General features: G+C 45.2%; 1 protein-coding gene across 1 annotated transcript; it reads left to right on the top strand.

Annotated features, from left to right (window-relative positions):
* Positions 1-736: 736 nt before the first annotated feature.
* LOC115472587 (transmembrane protein 235-like) lies at positions 737-25,233 on the top strand. Its single transcript, XM_030206881.1, is given in 4 exon segments — positions 737-923; positions 6,889-7,026; positions 25,009-25,130; positions 25,132-25,233. Coding segments are annotated over 4 exon segments (549 nt in total).

Here is a 25,233-nt window from a genome sequence, read left to right as displayed (position 1 = left end):
TTCCGGAGGAGATCGGGGATTAGGACTCAGCAGGCAGCCGTGGGGGAGCTCGGGCGAGAGGAGATCAGGGACTAGGACTCGGCAGGCAGCCGTGGGGGAGATCGGGGACTAGCACTCAGGCAGTTCCCGGAGGAGATCGGGGATTAAGACTCAGCAGGCAGCCGTGGGGGAGATCGGGGACTAGGACTCGGCAGGCAGCCGTGGGGGAGATCGGGGACTAGCACTCAGCAGGCAGTTCCCGGAGGAGATAGAGGACTAGGACTCAGCAGGCAGTTCCCGGAGGAGATCGGGGATTAAGACTCAGCAGGCAGCCGTGGGGGAGATCGGGGACTAGGACTCGGCAGGCAGCCGTGGGGGAGATCGGGGACTAGCACTCAGCAGGCAGTTCCCGGAGGAGATCGGGGATTAGGACTCAGCAGGCAGTTTCCGGAGGAGATCGGGGTTTAGGACTCAGCAGGCAGCCGTGGGGGAGATAGGGGACTAGGACTCGGCAGGCAGCCGTGGGGGAGCTCGGGGACTAGCACTCAGCAGGCAGTTCCCGGAGGACATCGGGGATTAAGACTCAGCAGGCAGCCGTGGGGGAGCGGACTAGCACTCAGCAGGCAGTTCCCGGAGGAGATCGGGGATTAGGACTCAGCAGGCAGCTCGGGCGATGAGATCAGCTGCTGGTGAAGGGGGACAGGACGGAGTCAGATCGTGGTCGTGGAGCCTGCGAGGGGCAGTGGCGGGGCTCAGCATGGGGCTCCCCCACCTCTTCCTGCTGGCCAGGCTCTGTGGCATCCTGAGCTTCTCCTTCCTGGCGTCTGCCATCGGCACCGATTACTGGTACATCCTGGAAGTGGCCGAGAGGGGCCCTGGGAACTCCAGCCAGGGGCCCCCGGGCGATCTCAACTCCCATTCTGGCCTTTGGAGGATCTGCGAAGGTGAGTGGACAGATGTACGCGTGCAGGGCACCTGGGGTGGACATATACGCACAAAGCTGCAGAACCGAACCGTGTGGCCCTGTCTGGATTACACAGAGTTGAGGGATTTCGGAGGTGGCAAAGGTTGCATGTGTACACTGCAGAAAGAAGGGTGCACATACGTGGATTGCAGGGGGACGGGTGTACATAGACGTGCAAATGCATGGATTGAAAGGGGATGGGTGCATATGCATAGACTTTATATTACACGCATGGACTGCGGGGTGGTGGGTGCACATGCACGAGCGGATTCAGGGGCCAGCGCCCTAGTGCCCCCACCCCTGAGCTTGCATTTGACATTTCTGTTTTCACTAATGAGGCAGCATTAATCCGGGTGCTGCTAATGGACTTTATGCATAATGAACGCTTGCTTTGATTACGGTCGGGATGGACACGATCTGCTTGAGGCAGCTGCTCCATCGGGAGGGAGGCGCAGTCAGACCCCTGGGTACTGCTCAGTGTTTAAGCAACCTGAAATTCTTTCAATAGCTGCTCAATGGTTGCAGCGAATTACACTGTGCCCCAGGCTGCTTTTCTCTTCAAAATAATAAATGACACGCTCGTGCATTCACTCTCGTTGTGAGCTTGATAAACAGCAGGACAGGGGGGGGGGGGGGGGGGGGGGGTCTGTTCCTTTGGGTTTAATGTGGACAAGTGCAAAGTGAAAAATAACCTCCACTCTAGGTACAGATTTGAGTCACTACTTTAAAATGTCCACCCCTCCCCCCGTTCAGATGTTAGGGATTATCCCAATGGGAATGGAGATCAAAATTGGTAATATCATTAAGCCTCTGTATAATGATGTAGCTTCAGTCCTTTGAGCACGTCTGGTTTTGCCCCTTCATAAAATGATACAGTAGAACCAACACAGTTCAGAGAACAGCAACAAAAACGATGAAGGGGATGGATCACCTTCCTTATGAAAAAAAGGCTACACAGATTGACAGGTTGGATATGATAATTTATAAAATGAGTGCAGTGGAACAGTTAAGTAACAAAAAAACAAACAAAAACCCCAAGAGGACACTTACCTGCCACGAACCATCAGCAGATCAAAAACAAATCAGAGAAAAACATTTTTCATGCTGTGCATAGTTAATCTATGAAATGTCTTGCTGGAGGATTTAAAAGAGGTATGACAAGTTCTTGGAGGAAAAGCCTATAAAAAAACTATTAGCCAACATAAGAACATAAGTGTTGCCATACGGGCACAGACTGAAGGTCCATCAAGCCCAGCATCCTGGTTTTAGCAGTGGCCAATCCAGGTCACAAATACCTGGCAAGACTAAAACATTTTATGCTGCTTATCCTAGAAATAAGCAGTGGATTTTCCCAAATACATCTTAATAATTGTTTATGGGCTTTTCTTTTAAGAAATTATGCAAACCTATTTTAAACCCTGCTAAGCTAATTGCTTTCACCACATTCTAGAGTTTAATTACACATTAAAGAAAAATTTTCTCCGGGTTGTTTTACATTTACTACTTAGTAGCTTCAATGCGTGTCCCCTAGTCCTAGTATTTTTGGAAACTGTAAACAAGCTATTTACTTCTACCCATTCCACTTCACTCATTATTTTATAGACCACTATCATACCTCCCTTCAGCCATCTTTTCTCCATGCTGAACAGACCTAGCCCCTTTAGCCTTTCCTCATAGGGAAGTCGTCCCATCCCTTTTATCATTTTCGTTCGCCTTCTCTGTATCTTTTCTAATTCCACTATATCTTTTTTGAGGTGCGGTGACCAGAACTGCACACAGTATTCGAGGTGTGGTTGCAACATGGAGCAATACAAAAGCCATTATAACATTCTCCTTTTTGTTTTCCATTCTTTTTCTAATAATCAATTACTCTCCTATGCTCAATGTGTTATTAGAGTCTTACTTGTACTAATTAATTTCCTATGTTTCAACTATTGTACTGCTTCATTACATTAATATTCGTTACATGTGAGCCACATTGAACTCATTCTTCTTTTGGATAATGTAGGATACAAATGTCATAAATAAATAATTCCTAACATTCTATTTGCTTTCTTAGCTGCCGCCACACACTGAGCAGAAGGTTTCAACGTATCATCAACGACGACACCTAGATCCCTTTCTTGGTCTGTGACTCCTAACGTGGAACCTTGCATGACGTAGTTATAATTCGGGTTCCTCTTTCCCACATGCATCACTTTGCACTTGCTCACATTAAACGTCATCTGCCATTTGAAATGTTGTCTCCTCTCACCTCTATTTAGAACATTCCTTGGCTAGATATTTCGGTTTGGATCACGTGTCCAGCAGATCCCAAAAGGTAGATCTATTTCTCAGATTTCATCTTCAGGAGTGAGCACTGGCCCTCTCAAGTTTCAAGTTTAATTCAGTTTGATATGCCGCCCTTTAGAAGGCTTTCAGAACAGTGTGCAATATAAAACTATTTAGAGAAGGACCTGAAATCCATATTCCACAGTTCTGCATTGCACCATGACATAGTCTCTGCAGGACATGGAGGTAGCTGACTCTACTCAAATGTTCTATTTACCAGTACTCTAGATCCAATACAAAAAGTTTCAAGTCTAATATCATGAGGAGTCGGAGCTGGAGTAGGACAGTAGAACCTGGTGGTTAGGGTGGTGGACTTTGGTCCTGGGGAACTGAGGAACTGAGTTTGATTCCCACTTCAGGCACAGGCAGCTCCTTGTGACTCTGGGCAAGTCACTTAACCCTCCATTGCCCCATGTAAGCCGCATTGAGCCTGCCATGAGTGGGAAAGCGCAGGGTACAAATGTAACAAAAATAAAATAGATACTATTGGAGATTCTACATGGAATGTTGCTACTATTGGAGATTCTACATGGAATGTTGCTACTATTGGACATTCTACATGGAATTTTGCTACTTTTGGAGATTCTACATGGAATTTTGCTACTATTGGAGATTCTGCATGGAATTTTGCTACTTTGGAGATTCTACATGGAATGTTGCTACTATTGGACATTCTACATGGAATGTTGCTATTCCACGCTGCGCAGGCTTCTGTTTCTGTGAGTCTGACGTCCTGCACGTACGTGCAGGACGTCAGACTCACAGAAGCAGAAGCCTGCGCGGCCACATTGGTGATCTGCAAGGGCCGACTTCTACATGGAATGTTGCTAGTGGAACTCTGGGCAAGTCACTTAACCTTCCATTGCCCCATGTAAGCCGCATTGAGCCTGCCATGAGTGGGAAAGCGCAGGGTACAAATGTAACAAAAATAAAATAGATACTATTGGAGACTCTACATGGAATGTTGCTACTATTGGAGATTCTACATGGAATGTTGCTATTCCACTATCAACATTCCATGTAGAAGGCTGCGCAGGCTTCTGTTTCTGTGAGTCTGACGTCCTGCACGTACGTGCAGGACGTCAGACTCACAGAAGCAGAAGCCTGCGTGGCCACATTGGTGATCTGCAAGGGCCGACTTCTAGTGGAATAGCAACATTCCATGTAGCCTTCTGACAGGTCATCTTAGCTTTTGGGGTATTACCCCCCTCTCGTTCCCCTTTCAGCCTAATATCTCTATCTCTCCATTCCTCCTACCTTTCAGTCCTAGCTCACCCTTCAGAACTGTCTATGCTTCTATTATTCCCCCCTCCCCCCATTTTTGGGTGTTGTTGTAAATTGCTGTGCTGTACTGCTCTACCATGGTGCGAATGCTGGTATATCAATCCAACAGTCATCAGAGAAGTGTGTGTGCCCTTGAGATAAGTACATAAGTATTGCCATACTGGGGAAGACCAAAGATCCATCAAGCCCAGCATCCTGTTTCCAACAGTGGCCAATCCAGGTCACAAATACCTGGCAAGATCCCAAAAAAGTACAAAACATTTTATACTGCTTATCCCAGAAATAGTGGATTTTCCCCAAGTCCAATTTAATAATGGTTTACGGACTTTTCCTTTAGGAAGCCGTCCAAACCTTTTTTAAACTCCGCTAAGCTAACCACCTTTACCACATTCTCTGGCAACGAATTCCAGAGTTTAATTACATGTTGAGTGAAGAAAAACTTTCTCCAATTCATTTTAAATTTACTACATTGTAGCTTCATCGCATGCCCCCTAGTCCTAGTATTTTTGGAAAGCGTAAACAGACGCTTCACATCTACCCGTTCAACTCCACTCGGTATTTTATAGACCTCTATCATATCTCCCCTCAGCCGCCTTTTGATCAGCATATCCTCGTGCTTTCCTGTACTATACAACAGAGTACTGTACCAGCATTTTAAACACAATTGTTTGGTTGCAAAGAGTGTGATTGTGACTCCTGAAGCAGGTGGATAATGCTGCCGAAACACGGACCATGTCGGGTCCTTCTACTCAAGCTGCAACTAAAGTGTATTTAAGCACCATTTCCTGTGCTGGATTGTCGATTGGCCAGCCTCTACTTTCTTTTGATTGTGCTGTTTCTTTGTAGAGGATCCTCCAGTTCAGTGTGTGCGCGCGTGTGTATGAGCGCGTGTGCTGGGAACAGAGACGGGGCTGCTGGTTTGTTTTACTATCTCTGCCTTCCTTTTTTTTTTAGGGAGGAATGGTTGTGTACCCCTGATAGACCCCTTTGGCACTGAAAGCTCTGAGGTTCCACCATCACTGCAACACTTAATCTGTGAGTCACTCTGCATCCTGTCCTCTGGAGCTGCAGTTTCTTTCATTCATTCTTAGAATAATTAAGAAATAAGGTGCATTTCACTACATGCATGAATGACTCAGACACCGCAGGAGGTGCTTTGTGGGAGCTGTTGTCATTTCTCAGGTAGACACTACTGAGCAGTGGTATCCTCTTCATTTCTCTCTCCCTATCTCTTGATCACTGGTATCCCCTTTAGCACTCTTTCTCTCTTCTGTGGTATCCCCTTTCTCTCACCCTATCACTACTACTACTACTACTTAACATTTCTAGAGCGCTACTAGGGTTACGCAGTGCTGTACAGTTTAACAAAAAGGACAGTCCCTGCTCAAAGGAGCTTACAATCTAAAGGACGAAATGTCAAGTTGGGGCAGTCTAGATTTCTTGAATAGAGGTATAGTGGTTAGGTGCCGAAGGCGACATTGAAGAGGTGGGCTTTGAGCAAGGATTTGAAGATGGACAGGCTTACAATCTATTAGATTGTAAGCTCTTTGAGCAGGGACTGTCTTTCTTCTATGTTTGTGCAGCGCTGCGTACGCCTTGTAGCGCTATAGAAATGCTAAATAGTAGTAGTAGTAGGCAGGGAGAGGGCCTGGCGTATGGGCTCAGGGAGTTTATTCCAAGCATGGGGTGAGGCGAGGCAGAAAGGGCGGAGCCTGGAGTTGGCGGTGGTGGAGAAGGGTACTGAAAGGAGGGATTTGTCTTGAGAGCGGAGGTTACGGGTAAGAACGTATGGGGAGATGAGGGTAGAGAGGTAATGAGGGGCTGCAGATTGAGTGCATTTGTAGATTAATAAGAGAAGCTTGAATTGTATGCGATACCTGATTGGAAGCCAGTGAAGTGACTTGAGGAGAGGGGTGATATGAGTATATCGGTCCAGGCGGAAGATAAGACGTGCAGCAGAGTTCTCAACGGACTGAAGGGGGGATAGATGGCAAAGTGGGAGGCCAGTGAGGAGTAGGTTGCAGTAGTCAAGGCGAGAGGTAATGAGAGAGTGGATGAGCGTTCGGATGGTGTGCACAGAGAGGAAGGGCGAATTTTGCTAATGTTATAGAGGAAGAAGCGACAGGTCTTGGCTATCTGCTGGATATGCGCGGAGAAGGACCGGGAGGAGTCGAAGATGACTCCGAGGTTGAGGGCGGATGAGACGGGGACGATCACTAGATCAGTGGTATCCTCATCATCCCTCTCCCTCCACTGCTCAGTGGTATTCTCTTCAGTGCTCTCTCTCTCTTGGTTTTCCAGTCAGACTCTGCTATGTTGTCTTTTTGCAGGTATGCACCGAGTGTTTGTGGTCGTCTTACCCCTCAGCCTTATTCTCCTGGTTTTTGGTTGGATCTGTGGCCTCATCAGCTCTTTGTCGGAGAGTTTTCAGCTGCTGCTGTTGACAGGATCATTCTTCTTGCTTGGAGGTGAGTTCATGACGAGGTATGAGAAGGTTGTTTACTACTCCAGTCTTTGGCTTTCTCTCCACTCTCTGCTTAATGCTACAGCTGGAATATTCCTCTCCCACTGTATTTGCCTCTTGACCTTCTTGTGCCACAGCTGGACTACCTCTCTTCTCACTCCCCAAGCAACAGCTGGAGTATACCTCTTCCCCCTCCCAGTGCCAGAGCTGGAATGTCTTCTTCCCATTGCATCTCTGCTTGTTCAGTTCACTTTGCACAGGGAGTCCTGTGGAAGTTCCAGTTGATCTCTGGTGTAGATATGGCTCCTCCGACTCCTCCCTCATGAGAAAAGCTGAAAGATCTCCTGCTCTCTGCCTGCCTCTGGCTTTCTGCCTGTCATTCACACAGATCTAGTCCTGCATGGTTGTGTTCTGGAGGGAAGTTGAAGAACTGAGAGAGCACGGACAGTTCATTTTTAGTCTGGGATTTTGAAAAGCCAAGGGATGGCGTAGCTGTGATTATAGTGTCTATCCAAAGAGTGTAAACAACAAACACATCTAGATTCAATGTGAGTGAATGAATTTTTACATTGGTATAATGTACTTAGACACACAAAGAAACACATTTTAAAAGCACAACGTTCCATAGGTTAATATGGAACTTTGTAAGTCTAAATGCTTTGAAAATGTGCCTCAATATGAAATAAATGACTGCATTTTCATTTTCAATTCTTTTTTCTTAAACATTTTTGGGTCAGTTTTCAAAGTGATTTAACCGATTGGCTCCTGTGCAGTTAAACCGTGCTGGCCAGCCCAGGAGCATATTCAACCGGACAGTGCCATTAATATAATATAATAAATATCTGCTCTGACCCCCTTGGCACTCTCCGGAGCAGACTGGGGGCAGAGGTGAGCACTATCCAGGCACTGGCAGTATTCAATATGGTCTGAATAACTAACTGGACATGCCGGACTCATACACAACTGTCCTATGTCTGGTTAGCAATCCGGGTACAGCACTGCCCATTTCCTGTATCTGGATATCTTCTAGGCATTTGCCAAACACCTGGATCTTCAAGTGTCCATTTAAAGAGATACTGACTGCCATTGGTTGAATTTCAGCCCCATTTAATTCAGAAAGAGTGCTTCTATTCCAAACCTCCCCCCAAAGGTGCCTCTCCAAACACTCACCAACTCTAAAAAGTCAGATGCCTCCCCTCCTCCCAAACACCAACCTTCATATATAGTTTAATAGAGCTACATCAGTCCATTCACAAACGCACAGTTCTGTCAGTCTTCTGCACCTGCCCAAATTACTCAGCAAATTTAACCAACCTACCTACAAAATCTCTCTTTGTATGTTGAAAAGAGGAATCTGACCACAGTGGTCCATTGCCTTGAGAAGATCACAAATGAACTCCTGTAATGCCCTGTACACTGGTCAAATCAAAAAGACTTTGCACCAGCTCCAATATAATATGATCGGTTTTGATATTGGCATTGAAGGAAGTGAAACTAGGAAATCAAGTACGCTAGCGTTTAACTATAGAAAAGGTGATTACGACAAAATGAGAAAAATGGTGAAAAAAAGACTGAAAGGAGCAGCTCGCAGAGTAAAAAACTTGCATCAGGCGTGGATGCTGTTTAAAAACACCATCCTGGAGGTTCAGGACAAATATATTCCACGTATTAGGAAAAAGGGAAAAAAGACTAAACGTCAGCCGGCGTGGCTAAACAGTAAGATAAAGGAAATCATTAGAGCCAAAAAACAATCCTTCAGAAAGTGGAGAAGAGAACCAACTGAAAGTAACAGGATAGATCATAAGGAATGCCAAGCCAAATGCAAAGCGGAGATAAGGAGGGCAAAAAAGGACTTTGAGAAGAAATTAGCGTTGGAAGCAAAAATACATAGTAAAAACTTTTTTAGATACATTAAAAGCAGGAAACCGGCCAAAGAGTCGGTTGGGCCGCTGGACGAAAATGGTGTTAAAGGGGCGATCAAGGAGGACAAAGCCGTAGCGGAGAAATTAAATGAATTCTTTGCTTCGGTCTTCACCGAGGAGGATTTGGGGGGGACACCGGTGCCGGAAAGAATATTTGAAGCGGGGGAGTCGGAGAAACTAAACAAATTCTCTGTAACCTTGGAGGATGTAATGGGTCAGTTCAGCAAGCTGAAGAGTAGTAAATCACCGGGACCTGATGGTATTCATCCCAGAGTATTAATAGAACTAAAAAATGAACTTGCGGAGCTACTGTTAGAAATATGCAATCTGTCCCTAAAATCGAGTGTAATACCGGAAGACTGGAGGGTAGCCAATGTTACTCCGATTTTTAAGAAAGGTTCCAGAGGAGATCCGGGAAATTATAGACCGGTGAGTCTGACGTCGGTGCCGGGCAAGATGGTGGAGGCTATTATTAAGAATAAAATTGCAGAGCATATACAAAAACATGGACTGATGAGACAAAGTCAGCACGGATTTAGTGAAGGGAAGTCTTGCCTCACCAATCTAATGCATTTTTTTGAGGGGGTAAGCAAACATGTGGACAATGGGGAGCCGGTTGATATTGTATATCTGGATTTTCAGAAGGCGTTTGACAAAGTGACGCACGAAAGACTCCTGAAGAAATTGCAGAGTCATGGAATCGGAGGTAGGGTATTATTATGGATTAAGAACTGGTTGAAAGATAGGAAGCAGAGAGTAGGATTGCGTGGCCAGTATTCTCAGTGGAGGAGGGTAGTTAGTGGGGTCCCGCAGGGGTCTGTGCTGGGTCCGTTGCTTTTTAATGTATTTATAAATGACCTAGAGATGGGAATAACTAGTGAGGTAATTAAATTCGCCGATGACACAAAATTATTCAGGGTCGTCAAGTCGCAGGAGGAATGTGAACGATTACAGGAGGACCTTGCGAGACTGGGAGAATGGGCGTGCAAGTGGCAGATGAAGTTCAATGTTGACAAGTGCAAAGTGATGCATGTGGGTAAGAGGAACCCGAATTATAGCTACGTCTTGCAAGGTTCCGCGTTAGGAGTTACGGATCAAGAAAGGGATCTGGGTGTCGTCATCGATGATACGCTGAAACCTTCTGCTCAGTGTGCTGCTGCGGCTAGGAAAGCGAATAGAATGTTGGGTGTTATTAAGAAGGGTATGGAGTCCAGGTGTGCGGATGTTATAATGCCGTTGTATCGCTCCATGGTGCGACCGCACCTGGAGTATTGTGTTCAGTACTGGTCTCCGTATCTCAAAAAAGATATAGTAGAATTGGAAAAGGTACAGCGAAGGGCGACGAAAATGATAGTGGGGATGGGACGACTTTCCTATGAAGAGAGGCTGAGAAGGCTAGGGCTTTTCAGCTTGGAGAAGAGACGGCTGAGGGGAGATATGATAGAAGTGTATAAAATAATGAGTGGAATGGATCGGGTGGATGTGAAGCGACTGTTCACGCTATCCAAAAATACTAGGACTAGAGGGCATGAGTTGAAGCTACAGTGTGGTAAATTTAAAACGAATCGGAGAAAATTTTTCTTCACCCAACGTGTAATTAGACTCTGGAATTCATTGCCGGAGAACGTGGTACGGGCGGTTAGCTTGACGGAGTTTAAAAAGGGGTTAGATAGATTCCTAAAGGACAAGTCCATAGACCGCTATTAAATGGACTGGAAAAATTCCTCATTTTTAGGTATAACTTGTCTGGAATGTTTTTACGTTTGGGGAGCGTGCCAGGTGCCCTTGACCTGGATTGGCCACTGTCGGTGACAGGATGCTGGGCTAGATGGACCTTTGGTCTTTCCCAGTATGGCACTACTTATGTACTTATGTACTTATGTACTAATTTAGAACGATGGACCATGACTAACAGACCACATCGCACTCTTCCTCCAAAAACTACACTGGCTACCAAGTACCTTACGGGCTAAATTTAAAGCTCATTTTCAAGGCCAGAGTTGCTTAAAGAGTAAGTTAGCCCTCTATATATCTTGCAGACCGCTAGAGTCCTGTCAATGAGCATCAATCACTGTCTGTACCCTCATCAGAAGAAATTGCACGATGTGATACCCGCCAGTGAGCCTTCTCATGAGTAGCCCCCGTATTCTGGAACTTAGTCTCGGAGGGGCAGAAAGCAGGTAAAAGCTGTCTCTTCTCCCAAGCCTTTAATACATGTGGTAACTGACTATCCACTCACCCCCAACCTGGATCAGCTTGCTACATACCCTGTACCTTAGACCAGTTCCTCATATCTTGTTTAGCTGTACATATATTTGCCTTCAGTTTAGCCACCCGTCTGTTTATCCCAGTTGACTCTGCATTACCCATCTTATCTCATCTTTATATCTGACCTTGGCCCCTTGGTTACATAGTAAGCTGTTTCATTGCTAAAAACCTTTCTCTTCCCAAAGACTGTTTCATAACAATCCATCATGACTTCTGCCTGCTAGGATCATCCATTAGCCTTTCCTTAATGTTTTTAGTCTCATGCATTACACCAATGCTCTCTAAATGAAAGAAACAGTACATACCAGCTTCTATGACAGCCTCAGATGTTATAGCCAGTTCTATTAGAGCAGAAAACAGGTCCCAGGAGTAGCCTAGTGGTTTGTGCAGTGGACGTTAGAGAAGGGGATCCAGGCTTGTGTCCCACTCTAACTGGTAGACTTGTGGTGGAACGTGTCAGCCCTCCAAAACCCATCAAAAACCTACTGTACCTACATGTAAATGACACCTGCAGACATAAGAGCTATTTTAGTGGGGTACAGTAGGTTTTTGGTGGGTTTTCAGATGAGGATGTGTATTTTAGGGCGAGATAGGTTCTTGCCCCCTTTATTGTGTTGCATATAGGTAATTCTATTTGAAAATTATTCCGTAGGCCAGTGAGCATATCTTTTCCCCTGGAAAAAGCAGCCGCAGGGCAAGCAATGTGGTGGAGAACAGTGCTGGAGGAAGGCTTCTTCTGGCAGGGCTTGGGGATTCCCGTCAGTCAAACCAGAGTCACCGAAGCCCTGTGTCTGTTCCTTCCCAGCCTATAAAGGCGGCCTAGCGCTGGAGTTTTCTCTCTCCTGTTTCTGTTGGGACACGATCACCCGGGTCCCGTTTGGAGCAGGAGACAGACCCTGGTGCCGGGCCCCCCTTGGAGGCCGGGCCCGGTGGAATCTTGCCCTCTCTCTCAGCGGCCCTGGATGTCTGTGTGGCCAGTCTACTAAGAATGCTGTCCTCCTTCTCCCCTCCCCCATATCCCCATATTTCCCAATGGCTTGTTTTTGTGCATTTTTTTTTTCTGAAAATGGTCACAAAAGAAAAATGCACTGAACACAAAACATATAAGAAACAAAAAGACAGACATTTTTTCTGGTTTGAAATAGGAAACGACCTCATTAACATCCGTTTGACTACCTTTGCTGCTCTTTGCGCTAATCTGGCACAAACATTGTCTCCCATGCTAGAACCCTCTGAGCATTTTGCGCTCACTAACGCCAAAACTAGTCCGGCACTAATTGCGTCTGGAGCCAGTGTTACATTTTGAGCATTTGTGCCAGATTAATGCAAAGAGCAGCAAATGTAGTCAAACGGATGTTAATGAAGTCATTTCCTCTCAAATCTCAGAGAACAATGCACACAACAAAGCTGCCGTTACAGCTGAAAAACCTACCGCCAGCTCAGAGCAGGTATTAGGGTGTTTGAAGGGAGGATTTCTCACGATTCGGCCTTTAAAATCTACCAGTTTTGATTTCTTTTGGAAGGGAAGAAGCCCTTGCAAGGCTGTAAGTGTGAATCTGAGCAAACCCGAAAGTGAATTCACATATTGGCGCCTGTTTCCTGCGCTTAAATATAAGCCTTCCAAGTAAAAAAAAAAAATTTGAAAAGCTTATATTTAAAGGTGGAGCAAACAGGTGCTAATGTGTATTTTGCTTTTGGGTTTGCATGGCAAATGCACACGAGAGCTGAGCTTACTGACAAACTGTTCTGCGCATGTGCCAAGCACATTCCCCCCTTGTTTTTACATTTACATATATTTAAATTCCATTTCCTTTGAGCTTTGGCGAGCAAGTTTTCTGCGCTGTTCTGGCGTTCTACGCTGTTGGCTTTACCACAGGGGTTCTGAGCATTGGCCTGTCAGTATCTTTTGTATTCTGATTACATTGATCATCTCTCTGTTATATGATTGTTCTGTAGTGCTGTTATAGGTGTATATTATATCTATGTTATTTGAATGTTCTTTTGTGCTGTCTGTTATTCTGCTGACATCTATCATATTTCTGTTATATGACTGTTCTACAGTGATGTTTTATGTATATATTATATCTATGCTATTTGAATGTTCTTTCATGCTGTCTGTTATGGTATCATTTGTAGGGCTGCTGGGGGGGGGGGGCAATATTCCCCGGTCCTGGCCTCCAAGAGGGGCCCAGGCCCAGCACTGTCAAGCTTCTTCTTGCTGCCTGCTTCTGGTCTGCCCTCCCCTGCTCCTGCGTGCCACCCGATGTCACGTAAATACAATCATCCGTGTCCGGACTCCCGGCACGGACAGGAGCAGGAGAGGACAGACTGTAGGAGCAGCCACGCAGGAAGCAGCTTGCCGTCTCCGAGCTCTAGGCCCGAGCCCCCCCTTGGAGTCAAAGACAGAAAGGTAAGGGGGCGAGTGGGAGCAGCAATGTGAGGGGGGGGGGGGGCAGCTTGCAGTGGTCCAGTTCTGCTCTGGGCCCGGCTATGTCTCTCGGTGGCTCTGATTGTACTGACATTTATCATATTTCTGTTATATGATTGTTTTACAGTCATGTTAAATGTTTATATTTCTGATACTGTATCATGTTAGTCCCATTACTAGGTTTCAGTTTGCCATTTCCAGGTTTACCTCATTGATTGACCTTATGCTTATATTATGCTGTTAAGAAAATTGTACGTTTTATGTCACGCTGTAGACCACCGTGGGAGAAACTCTTCATAAAGGTGATTAATAAATCAAAATGAATAAATAACAGCCTCCAGGGTCAAATGCAACCAAGTCCAGCTGTTCAGACATATCGAAACACAAACCACATCCTACAGCCACCTTAACACGATTATTCTCTCTTCTATTGAACAGAGACTGAAGATAGCAGGCAATATTTAATATACTATATGTAAATGTAATCAGTGGCCATCGAGTTTAAAACAATTTCTCACACCTGCAGTTTCGGGATGTTATCTGAGAGCTGTCTTGATCTGGATTACAAACAGAGACAAACAGCAAATATGTACCTGAGTATGAGATATTTCTTCATCTGAAAATGTTCCCTTTATACCGTACCAGGGCCACTGAGGGACTGAGCCTGTCCGGGTAAGGACTGCCGCTGCTGTCCCCCGGACACCGCACAGCCAGGCCAGATTGGGGAGGCCGGAGCCCAAAGTAGGGGGCATTTTGCCCCACCTCCCTGCCCCCCACCACAACACACACCTTAGCTGGCGGGGGGGGGGGGGGGTCCCAAGCCCCGCCAGCAGTAGCCTTCCCTTCAGCGCTGTTCTCTGCCGCACTGCCTGCCCAGTGCAGCTGCTTCTCCTCATGTCGCACATGAGCGGAAGCAGGGCAGGCAATGCAGTGAACAGTGCTGAAGGGAAGGCTTGGGTACCCCTTCCAGCCAATCCAGGGGCCCCAAATCCAACTGTGTCTGCTCCTCCCTGGCCTCTAAGGGGAGGGGCCCAACACCAGGGTCTGTCTCTCTCCTGCTCTTATCGGGACCTAGATGACTGCGTTAACGAGATCACCCGGGTCCGGTCAGGAGCAGGTGAGAGACGGACCCGGGTGCCAGACCCTCCTTGGAGGCTGAGCCCCGAGGAATTTTGTCCCCTTGCCCCCCTTCTCGGCGGCTCTGTACTGTACTGCTGCTAGATTGTTTCAGCTCATTGAAACTTGCAGCAAACCTACAGCTGCTCCCTGACTCCTCACTTCCTAACTCCACTGTCAGTTAGTCAGTTCATCAACACACTTTGTCCATTCTGCATCACCTCTTTCCCTATTTGCACTTCCTTCTTTCACTTTTAATATCTTAAGTTGTGGTTTGTAAACCACTTGGCAGCACCATAGTGCGATCATAGCTCTGGGAAAAAGGAACGCGTTGGAAAACTCCACTTCTAGAGGGCTGCATTCTTCACTGCTGGGACATTCGAGCGCTGTGGTAGCAGAGCCACAACTTAAATAGCGCATGCAGGATGCCGACTGTACTCATAGTTCCCCCATGCAGCAGTCAATAAAACTGCAGAGTGACAGGACCCAGTCATATGGAGCTCAGTATTTAAAAGCATCTGTCTATTTCTTGATTTGGATTTTGTTCATAGTCAAGGCAAGTAAAATATTACTCTAAAACGTATCAAATGTGAAATTCCCAATGATAACTCACAAAATCACAGAAAAAAGGGGTTCTGTAAATGCATATTGTAATTACCTATAAATAGATTAAAACTGAACTGTACCAAAATCAATTTAACAACTCTTATGCAGTACTGAAGGTCTCATTTTATACATGTTGTTACCATTCATTGCTTCATTATTATATTTCCAATCCTTTATTCTTTACAAATTATTTCTCAGGAAATCTATTTTGGCTTGCTCAGGTAGGGGAAAATTACATATCTAAACACTGCTTTAAAGAAGGAAAAAGTTGAGCTCATTCCCAAAACACAGAAAGTAGGTTTCCTATCATTTCATCTTCCTTCAACAAAAAGCCTCCCAAAATTCACCTAATCAAAAAATTACATAATTGACATATTTAACTGAATCATGTCTCCAAACACTCCTTATGAATGAATGTTATAACAACGCTGCAACAAGGTCCTTGGTGTCACCGTTTACAGAGCTTTGTCAGGGAGTAATAACTATATGATTAAGCAGAAATATTTTATTTATTTATTTTGGATTTTGCTTACACCTTTTTCAGTAGTAGCTCAAGGTGAGTTACATTCAGGTACTCTGGATATTTCTCTGTCCCAGGAGGGCTCACAATCTAAGTTTGTACCTGAGGCAATGGAGGGTTAAGTGACTTGCCCAAGATCACAAGGAGCAGCAGTGGGATTTGAACTGGCCACCTCTGGATTGCAAGACCGGTGCTCTAACTACTAGGCCACTCCTCTTCTTTGGGGTTCCACATGGAATGTTGATACTCTGAGATTCTGCATGGAATCTTGTTACTCTTTAGGATTCTAGAATCTTGCTATTTATTTGGATTTTGCTCACACCTTTTTCAGTAGTAGCTCAAGGTGAGTTACATTCAGGTACTCTGGATATTTCTCTGTCCCAGGAGGGCTCACAATCTAAGTTTGTACCTGAGGCAATGGAGGGTTAAGTGACTCACCCAAGATCACAAGGAACAGCAGTGGGATTTGAACCGGCCACCTCTGGATTGCAAGACCAGTGCTCTAACCACTAGGCCAGTTCTCTTCTGCAGCAGTCACTGTTTATCCTTTTAAGGTGCTCTATAGCTGAAAGGTTTTTATTCAGCAATACGGTCACCATCCAACTTGAAAGAGCCAGAGAGTAGGCCCAGTGTTTGCGCTGTGTTGTACCACATGCTTAGGGAACTGCTCACATGCTTAAGCAACTACTCATTTAGGTGATTGGATTGACAGACAACTGAAAGATAAGCATCTGGTTATGTAGGAGATAATCCATGTGAAAATGAGTTCTATTCTCTCCCCAAATCTGGCGATCGGTTTCAAAACCTCATTCAGAACTTTCTCCCACATCAGGACACCCTCTCCAATATTTTGCTCTGAAAACAATAATCCCAGTCCTGTCTGGGGGGGGGGGGGGGGGGGGGGGGGAAATCCCCCAGCCAGCTGGGTTTTTAGGATATCCAGAATGAATAGACATGAGAGAAATTTACAGACAAGAGGCAGTGCATGCAAATCTCTCTCATGCATATTAATTACTTCTGCGTGATTCATACTAACCCTAACCCAATGCTCTTTTTAACATTTTTTAAATATCTTTATTAAGAAGTGATCCTCTTATTTTACTTTTTACAGGCAGCTTAAAACATTGTTGCTCCCAGTTTCTCTGAACAGATTCACAGCTCTCAAACAGATGTTTCAAGTGTACGAAAGATGATGCATCCTTGGGTCATCTACCATCTTCTGTTATCCTTAACGGCTTGCTTTGGTTGTATAAACACCCTCACCAAAGATTTGTACTGCTGTTCTTGTAAATCTACGTTTTCATTTTGTAAAGAAATGCTTCCTGAAAGCCTGGGGAACCAGATTTCATTCCTACCGCAGATCCTTGTGATGCTGGGCAAGTCACTCAACCCTCCATTGCCCCAGGTACAAATAAGTACCTGTATATATTATGTAAACCACTTTGAATGTAGTTGCAAAAACCTCAGGACGTCAGACTCACAGAAACAGAAGCCTGCGCGGCCGCATTGGTGATCTGCAAGGGCAGGCTTCTACATGGAATTTTGCTAGTGGAATAGCAACATTCCGTGTAGAATCTCAAATAGGGAAAGGGAAATGGCACTTCTCCTCCACATTAGGAGAATATATATTAGTTTAAATTATTTCTTCATCCTGCCACTTCGAGCCAAGAAGCACACATCACCCTTTGAATCAAAAATGATCGTATTTACTGTACGGGCTACTAACTTACTCACTAAAACTGATTCTCCTTTGTTCCTTTTCCCTGATGATGCTGCAAAGAAAACTTTACCCAAATCCTTTGTAAATTAGGATGTTCCTCATCTCCTATATGCCCGCTTCTATTTTGACCCTGTTTACACTCATACTTCACACCACACTATTTTCCCTCTTTTGGCATCAGAGTCCTGGCTGCCCAGTGCCCACCTGTAGCTTGCCAACTTACTGCTACCCCTAGCCCTCCAAAAGGTGGCTGTTCCTATGCATTTCCAAACCACTTCCCTAGGTGTCTACATATAGGAAATGTAAACCCATGACTCTTTACCTCCCCCACACACACACTTTTACCCTTTGGCTTCTCCCAGCTACCATGCGCTTTGTCCTTCACTTCTGACCTCTGGCTAATTTTTATGGTGTGTATAAGGTGGCTGTCGGAGTACGAAGCAGGTACAAACCTCCCGAGCCGAGCACATCACATGATGTGCCAAGCATGCCCCAGCTGTCGCTGTTGTTAGGCTCTACCCATTAAAATCCCAGTTTATCAACGAAGGAGTGCTTGGAACTCAGAAGGGACCTTAAGGGCTAACAGCTCTGCACAGATGAGGTTGGCTTCAATTTAGAAAAGAGAATTGAAACATTCATATCAGCAAAGGAGTCTGGAACACTTCAGAGAATGAGAATTCAAAAGACAACGCTAAGCTGCAGCTGAGGTTCACTTGATTGTAGCTCCAAGCAGAAAACAACTTAGGGGTAACAGTGGTCTGTCACCGCCTCCAAAATTGTGCCTGAATATCCAGTGGCAGCAGCTATTTGGATAACCACATGAAATATCCAGACATTCTGCGTCCTTTCCAGGAGTTACTGGGTACGGCTGGGATTCAGTGGCAGTACCAAAAGCTACTAGGCTTTCTTGAGTTAATGGTGTCCAGGCAGCTCCTGGTTCCGCCCACTTCACGGAGCAGAAAACGCTCACCAACGCTGCACTTTCAATTTTATGACAAAGGTCTTTTTCAAGACCGTATTTTCTCATCACTTTTACCAGCGATTGTTTACTTTTTGGTGATTTAGTATACATTCTGTGAAGACTCCTGAAGCAGGCTCACTGCCAAAACACAGTGCTGTGTTTTTGGCCTCCGCTCTAGGTGCCCAGCGCTCCCACCAGTTGCTGTGGAGGACGTGCAGCCCTTCTGCATATCCTCACAGCTGTATCCGGTGTGACTCCCAGGTCTACCCCGATCTTCCCAGGGCCCTTGCTCCAAGTGCCCAGGGTTTCCAGGTGCTTTTTGGCTAGGATCAGGCGACCCTCAGGGGGAGGAATGCTGGCTTCGGCCTAACCCCTGGTAAGCCTTTCCTCGGCTGAGAGGTGCCCAGCTCTGCCTTTCAGGTGCTGTGGAGGACTTGCAGCTCATCTGCATATCCTTTACAGCCTTCTCCGGGGTGACTCCCAGGTCCACTCCAATCTATTCAGGGCCTCCGCTCTAGGGGCATTTTCTCTTTACATTTATTTTTCTCCCAGTTACTACTTATGGCTCCAGTATACTTTTTCTTCTTAGTACTGTCCCTTCCTAATCTGTTTCTCCATCTGAAACCACTGTACACTGCAGGAACACATTGTCCACCCTCTGTATTCATCATCTCACCATCTCTTTTTTCCTCAGCTCTCAACCTTCAACATTTCATTCCTTCTATTCATCCATCTCCTTTCTATCTGAGTACATCTCGCTGTCGTCATACCTCTCCTACTCTTCTCTCTTGCTCCTTCTCCTGCTCTCCGCTGGAGACATTAATCCCAATTCTGGTCCTCCACATCAGCTCTCATCCTATTTGTGCAGGTCACACCGTGATATCTTCAATCTAATTTCTGTTCCTCTCCTCCCCCCTTCTTCCCTGCCTTTCTCTTGCACTCTGTGGAATGCCCGCTCTGTCTGTAACAAACTTTCCTACATCCATGACCTCTTTATCTCTCATACTCTCCATCTGCTTGCCCTAACTGAAACTTGGCTTTACCCTGAAGACTGTGCTTCAGTCGCGGCCCTATGCTATGGAGGTTATCTTTTCTCCCATACTCCTTGCCCGGTTGGTCGTGGAGGTGGTGTCGGGCTACTACTTTCACCCTCTTGTAGATTTCAACCTCTTCTTCCACCGCAGTCTCACTGTTTTTCTTCCTTCGAAGTCCACTCCATCCGTCTATTTGCCTCTCTGAGTATCGACCCCCTGATAAGTCCCTTTCTTCCTTTCTCACTGACTTTGATGCCTGGCTTTCCTTCTTCTTGAACCTTCATCTCCTTCCGTCATTCATGCTAATGATCCCTCTGACTCTTATGCTTCTCAGTTTCTTGCTTTAACATCCTCTTTCAATCTTCAACTGTGCTCCACTGCCCCCAATCACCAGAATGGCTACTGTCTTGATCTTATCCTCTTCTCAAACTGCTCACTCTCCAGTTTCTGTGCCTCAACTCTTCCCCTCTCTGACCATCATCTGATAACTTTCACACTTAAACACCCTCCTCCCCAGTCCCGTCCAATCTTAACCAATACATTTAGGAATTTTCAGGCTATTTACCCTTCTACTCTGTCCTCCAGTGTTTCAAATCTCTTCTCTACCACTATGTTATCCAAGTCTGTCAATGAGGCTGTCTCTTCCTATAATACTATTCTTTCCTCTGCTCTGGATACTCTCGCCCCTCCCATTCCCCATTCCGTAAAACATACCAAACCCCACCCTTGGCTGACCTGTAGAATCCACTACCTACGTTCCTGTGCCTGCTCTGCTGAACGCCTTTGGCTGAAATCCTGTGCCCATGCTGACTTCATACATTTCAAATTCTTGCTGACCTCCTTCCAGTCTGCTCTTTTACTTGCCAAACAGGACTATTACATCCAGTTGACAAATTCTATTGGCTCAAACCCTCAACGTCTCTTTGCCACACTGAACTCCTCTCCTCAAAGTGCCTTCACCTCCAACCCCACCTTCACTTCCCCCCCCCCCCCCCCCCCCCAGACTCTGGCTGAGTTCTTCATGATAAGGTTCACAAGATTAAACTTGAATTCTCAACCAGGTCACATCCACCTCTCCTTCCCTTAGTCCATTCTCTCAACCCTCTAACCCCTGCCTCCTTTGCTTTCTTTTCTGAAATCACTGAATAGGAAACTACACGTCTTAATTCCTCCTCGAAACTAACTACCTGTTCCTCTGATCCTATTTCCATCCATCTACTTAACACTTTCTCTCCTACTGTCATCCCTTTATCTGTCACACCACTCCTTAAAAACCTTCATTGGACCCCATCTCCCTCCTCCCTTTCCTATCCAAGATACTTGAACGTGCTGTTCACCGCCGTTGCCTTGACTTTCTTTCATCTCAAGCTATTCTTGATCCACTTCAATCTGGCTTTCGCCCCCTTCATTCAACTGAAACAGCGCTTGCTCCAATGATCTGTTCCTGGCCAGATCCAAAGGTCTCTATTCTATCCTCATCCTTCTCGATCTATCTGCTCGTTTTGACACTGTTGATCACAGCCTACTCCTTGATACGCCGTCCTCACTTGGATTTCAGGGCTCTGTTGATTCCTGGTTTTCTTCTTATTTCTCCCAGCGTACCTTTAGTGTATACTGTAGTGGATCCTCCTCTACTTCTATCCCACTGTCAGTTGGTGTACCTCAGGGATCTGTCGTGGGACCTCTTCTTTTCTCCATATATACTTCTTCCCTTGGTATTCTGACCTAATCCCATGGTTTTCAGTATCATCTTTACGCTGATGACTCCTAGATCTACCTGTCCACACCAGAAGTCTCAGCCGAAATCCAGGCCAAAGTATCAGCCTGCCTGTCTGACATTGCTGCCTGGATGTCTTAGCGCCATTTGAAACTAAACATGTCCAAGACTGAACTTCTCATCTTTCCCCCTAAACCAACCTCTCCCCCCCCCCCCCCCATTTTCTATTTCTGTGGATAACACTCTCATCCTTCCTGTCTCATCAGCTCGTAACCTTGGGTCATCTTCGACTCCTTCCTCTCCTTCTCTGCACATATTCAGCAGACTGCTAAAACCTGTCGTTTCTTTCTCTATAATATCAGCAAAATTCGCCCATTCTTTTCTGAGCACACTACCAGAACCCTTATCCACACTCTTATCACCTCTCGCTTAGACTACTGCAACTTGCTTCTTACAGGTCTCCCACTTAGCCATCTCTCTCCTCTTCAATATGTTCAAAATTCTGCTGCACGACTAATATTCAGCCAGTGTCGTTATTTATTTATTATTTTTAGTTACATTTGTACCCCGCACTTTCCCACTCATGGCAGGCTCTATGCGGCGGGCAATGGAGGGTTAAGTGACTTGCCCAGAGTCACAAGGAGCTGCCTGTGCCGGGAATCAAACTCAGTTCCTCAGTTCCCAAGGACCAAAGTTCACCACCCTAACCACTAGGCCACTCCTCCACTCATATTAGCCCTCTCGTCACTTTACTGGCTTCCTATCCGTTTCCGCATACAGTTCAAACTCCTTTTATTGACCTATAAGTGCATTCACTCTGCAGCTCCTCAGTACCTCTCCACTCTCATCTCTCCCTATGCTCCTCCCTGGGAACTCTATTCACTGGGTAAATCTCTCTTATCTGCACCCTTCTCCTCCACTGCTAACTCCAGACTCCGTTCCTTTTATCTTGCTGCACCATATGCCTGGAATAGACTTCCTGAGCCGGTAAGTCAAGCTCCATCTCTGGCTGTCTTCAAATCTAAGCTAAAAGCCCACCTTTTTGATGCTGCTTTTAACTCCTAACCCTTGTTCACTTGTTCAGAACCCTTATTTTATCATCCTCACTTTAATATTCCCTTAACTCTTGTTTGTCCTAATTAGATTGTAAGCTCTGTCGAGCAGAGACTGTCTCTTCATGTTCAAGTGTACAGTACTGCATACGTCTATTAGCGCTTTAGAAATGATATGTAGTAGTCTTCACAAACAGCGAAGATGACGTGAAAAAAGAAAAAAGAACAGAAAAAACACACGACACAAAAAATGAAAAATAAAAGCAAAAGACGACACAAGCAAAAATGAAGAAATACTATGTAGATTTATTGAGGTGATATGACTCGACACAGCTGTGTTTCGGCCCAATCGGCCTGCGTCAGGAGTCTGTTACACCATATGAATGTTCTCTGGTAGTATCGGTTCTTGAAGGGTTTTCAGTAGAACGTGCCTTCGCAAACACTCTGCCTTTAAAAAGGCTGTGTGTAAATTAGACACAAATCGTTGAAGGAAATTCTGGTTTAAGAAATAGATATGTATTTCGCTCAGATATCGGCACGCCATATCTATTTCTTAAACCAGAATTTCCTTCAACGATTTGTGTCTAATTTTACACACAGCCTTTTTAAAGGCAGAGTGTTTGCGAAGGCACGTTCTACTGAAAACCCTTCAAGAACCGATACTACCAGAGAACATTCATATGGTGTAACAGACTCCTGACGCAGGCCGATTGGGCCGAAACACAGCTGTGTCGAGTCATATCACCTCAATAAATCTACATAGTATTTCTTCATTTTTTGCTTGTGTCGTCTTTTGCTTTTATTTTTCATTTTTTGTGTCGTGTGTTTTTTCTGTTCTTTTTTCTTTTTTCACGTCATCTTCGCTGTTTGTGACGGCTATTGTTTTTTGCGAAGACAGGTTTCTTCTGTGTTTTTGGTAGTAGTAGTCTTCACCAGTAAACGTTATTGTTCTTAGAAGTCTCCTCGTTTGTTCCTGGTCAGCCTGGTCATTTTCCCACTCACTTCTTTCTCTGATTGTTTTTTTGTGGGATCTCAGTGTTCCTCTGCCTGGCAGACTCCACCAACTTCACCCCCCAGACTGCCCAGGAACTAACCAGATGGTGGTCTTTCCCAGGTTTTTAATTTCTTAACTTGGAATCACTGGTCCATGGAAGATACAGGGTAGAAGCCTGTAACTGCAGTTCTTTATAGACAGAAGTTAACTCTAACCCTGATGTTCCTCCATAAGAACGCTAGACCGTGCTAAGGCTAACAGTCATTATACTTGCTAACACCTGACTTTGGCTACTGATTCCTGTCTTGTAGGAAGTACTGCCCCATTCACTCTGTATTCTCTAGTATAACAACAGTACCACACATCCTGTTCATGCTGTACCTCTTTAACCAGTGTTCAGAATCGGACCAAGCTATCAATCTCCTGAATCAGGCCATGACAATAAAGATTAAGACGACCGTGGACCTTCAGCCTGTTTTTGAGTCAAAGCCAAATTGTATCTTTAGCCCCTGCTTGTTTACTTTGCAAAGGGCTTAAAGTCCTACTAAATCCTAGCTACAACAATGGTCAACAAATATGAACTCCTGTACACATAACCAGAATCTGCCTCCACATTATCTACTTGCCAAAATATTAACATGTTTTCTTCATTCTCATGTTACCACGATCCTTTCACTGACTACTAAATGTATATTATTCTTATATATTTATTCTGTTCATGTTCTATCATCATGTTACCCCAAAATCCTTCGTTATTACTAAATGTATACTTTCTCATGTATTTCCACTACTCATGACGTATTGTAAGCCACATGAGCCTGCAAGAGGTGGGAAATGTGGGATACAAATGCAACAAATACATAAATAAATAATATACTGAACAAATCTCCTGTGCAAGACTGAGGCTTTGATGGAAACATTTCATTTACATCATTTCTACACAAACGCCTGACCGAACTTTACACAGTGAAAGTTTACATGAGTTTAAAACCAACATTTCATCTCATCAGCTCTCTAATATAAACAACCCAACTACTCCAGCCCTTAAACATACTTCTCCTGCTGAAAGTGGTGAGGTTAGCCCTGTTAATACCACTTTTAAAGGTAATAAATAGAAATAAACAAAACAGAGAAAAGAAGATGTTAGTGCATTAAGAAGGTATCATCATCATCTTTTTTTTTTTTCTGTCCTCCCTAATTAACAACCATCTTACCCACTAATCAGGAGTTGCTCTCTCTGTGTTAATATCAGCCATAAGGTTTCACTGTGAGTTCTCCAGGGCACCTGCTGCCCTGTATCTCATTGGCCTTTTAGTCTGAAATGGTGCTGCAGAAAGGCCAGGGGGACCTATGCATGTACTTCTTTATCTGAAGAAGGTGGGTGGCATGTAGACCCATTCTGCTCTGAAACCATTAGACTTTCTTGGTGATCGTCCTGGGCTTGTGAAGTAGTAGGCAGGCCCTTCATACTTCATCCAGAGGACCTGAGAGTATAAGACAGTGCTGCCTTCCAAATGTGGATTCCCATTTCGCGTGATGCTGCATGATTATAATAATAACATTATTTATTACATGCATATACAGTGTGTCAAGTTACTGTTGAGTCTGGCAGCTTTCTCACTGCTGCTGTCTCTGTTCTTGGTTCCAGGTGCGATGACCTTGTCAGGGATCAGCGTGTACATCAGTTATTCCCAGGCCGCATTTAGTGAGATTGGTCAGATGTATGACCAGAAGCACTTCCAGCAGGTTCACATCAGTTTTGGCTGGTCTTATGGCACTGGCCTGGCTTTCCTTTACCACGGAAGTCACCTGTGGTTGCCTCTTCCTCCTCTCTGCACAGATGCTTCACAGCCAGCCTCCAGGCATTCTGTAG

Source organism: Microcaecilia unicolor, chromosome 6, assembly GCF_901765095.1.
Source record: "Microcaecilia unicolor chromosome 6, aMicUni1.1, whole genome shotgun sequence".
Classification (NCBI taxonomy): Eukaryota; Metazoa; Chordata; class Amphibia; order Gymnophiona; family Siphonopidae; genus Microcaecilia; species Microcaecilia unicolor.
Note: the sequence above shows the minus strand (reverse complement) of the source record. Positions and strands in the feature narration are given on the sequence as shown.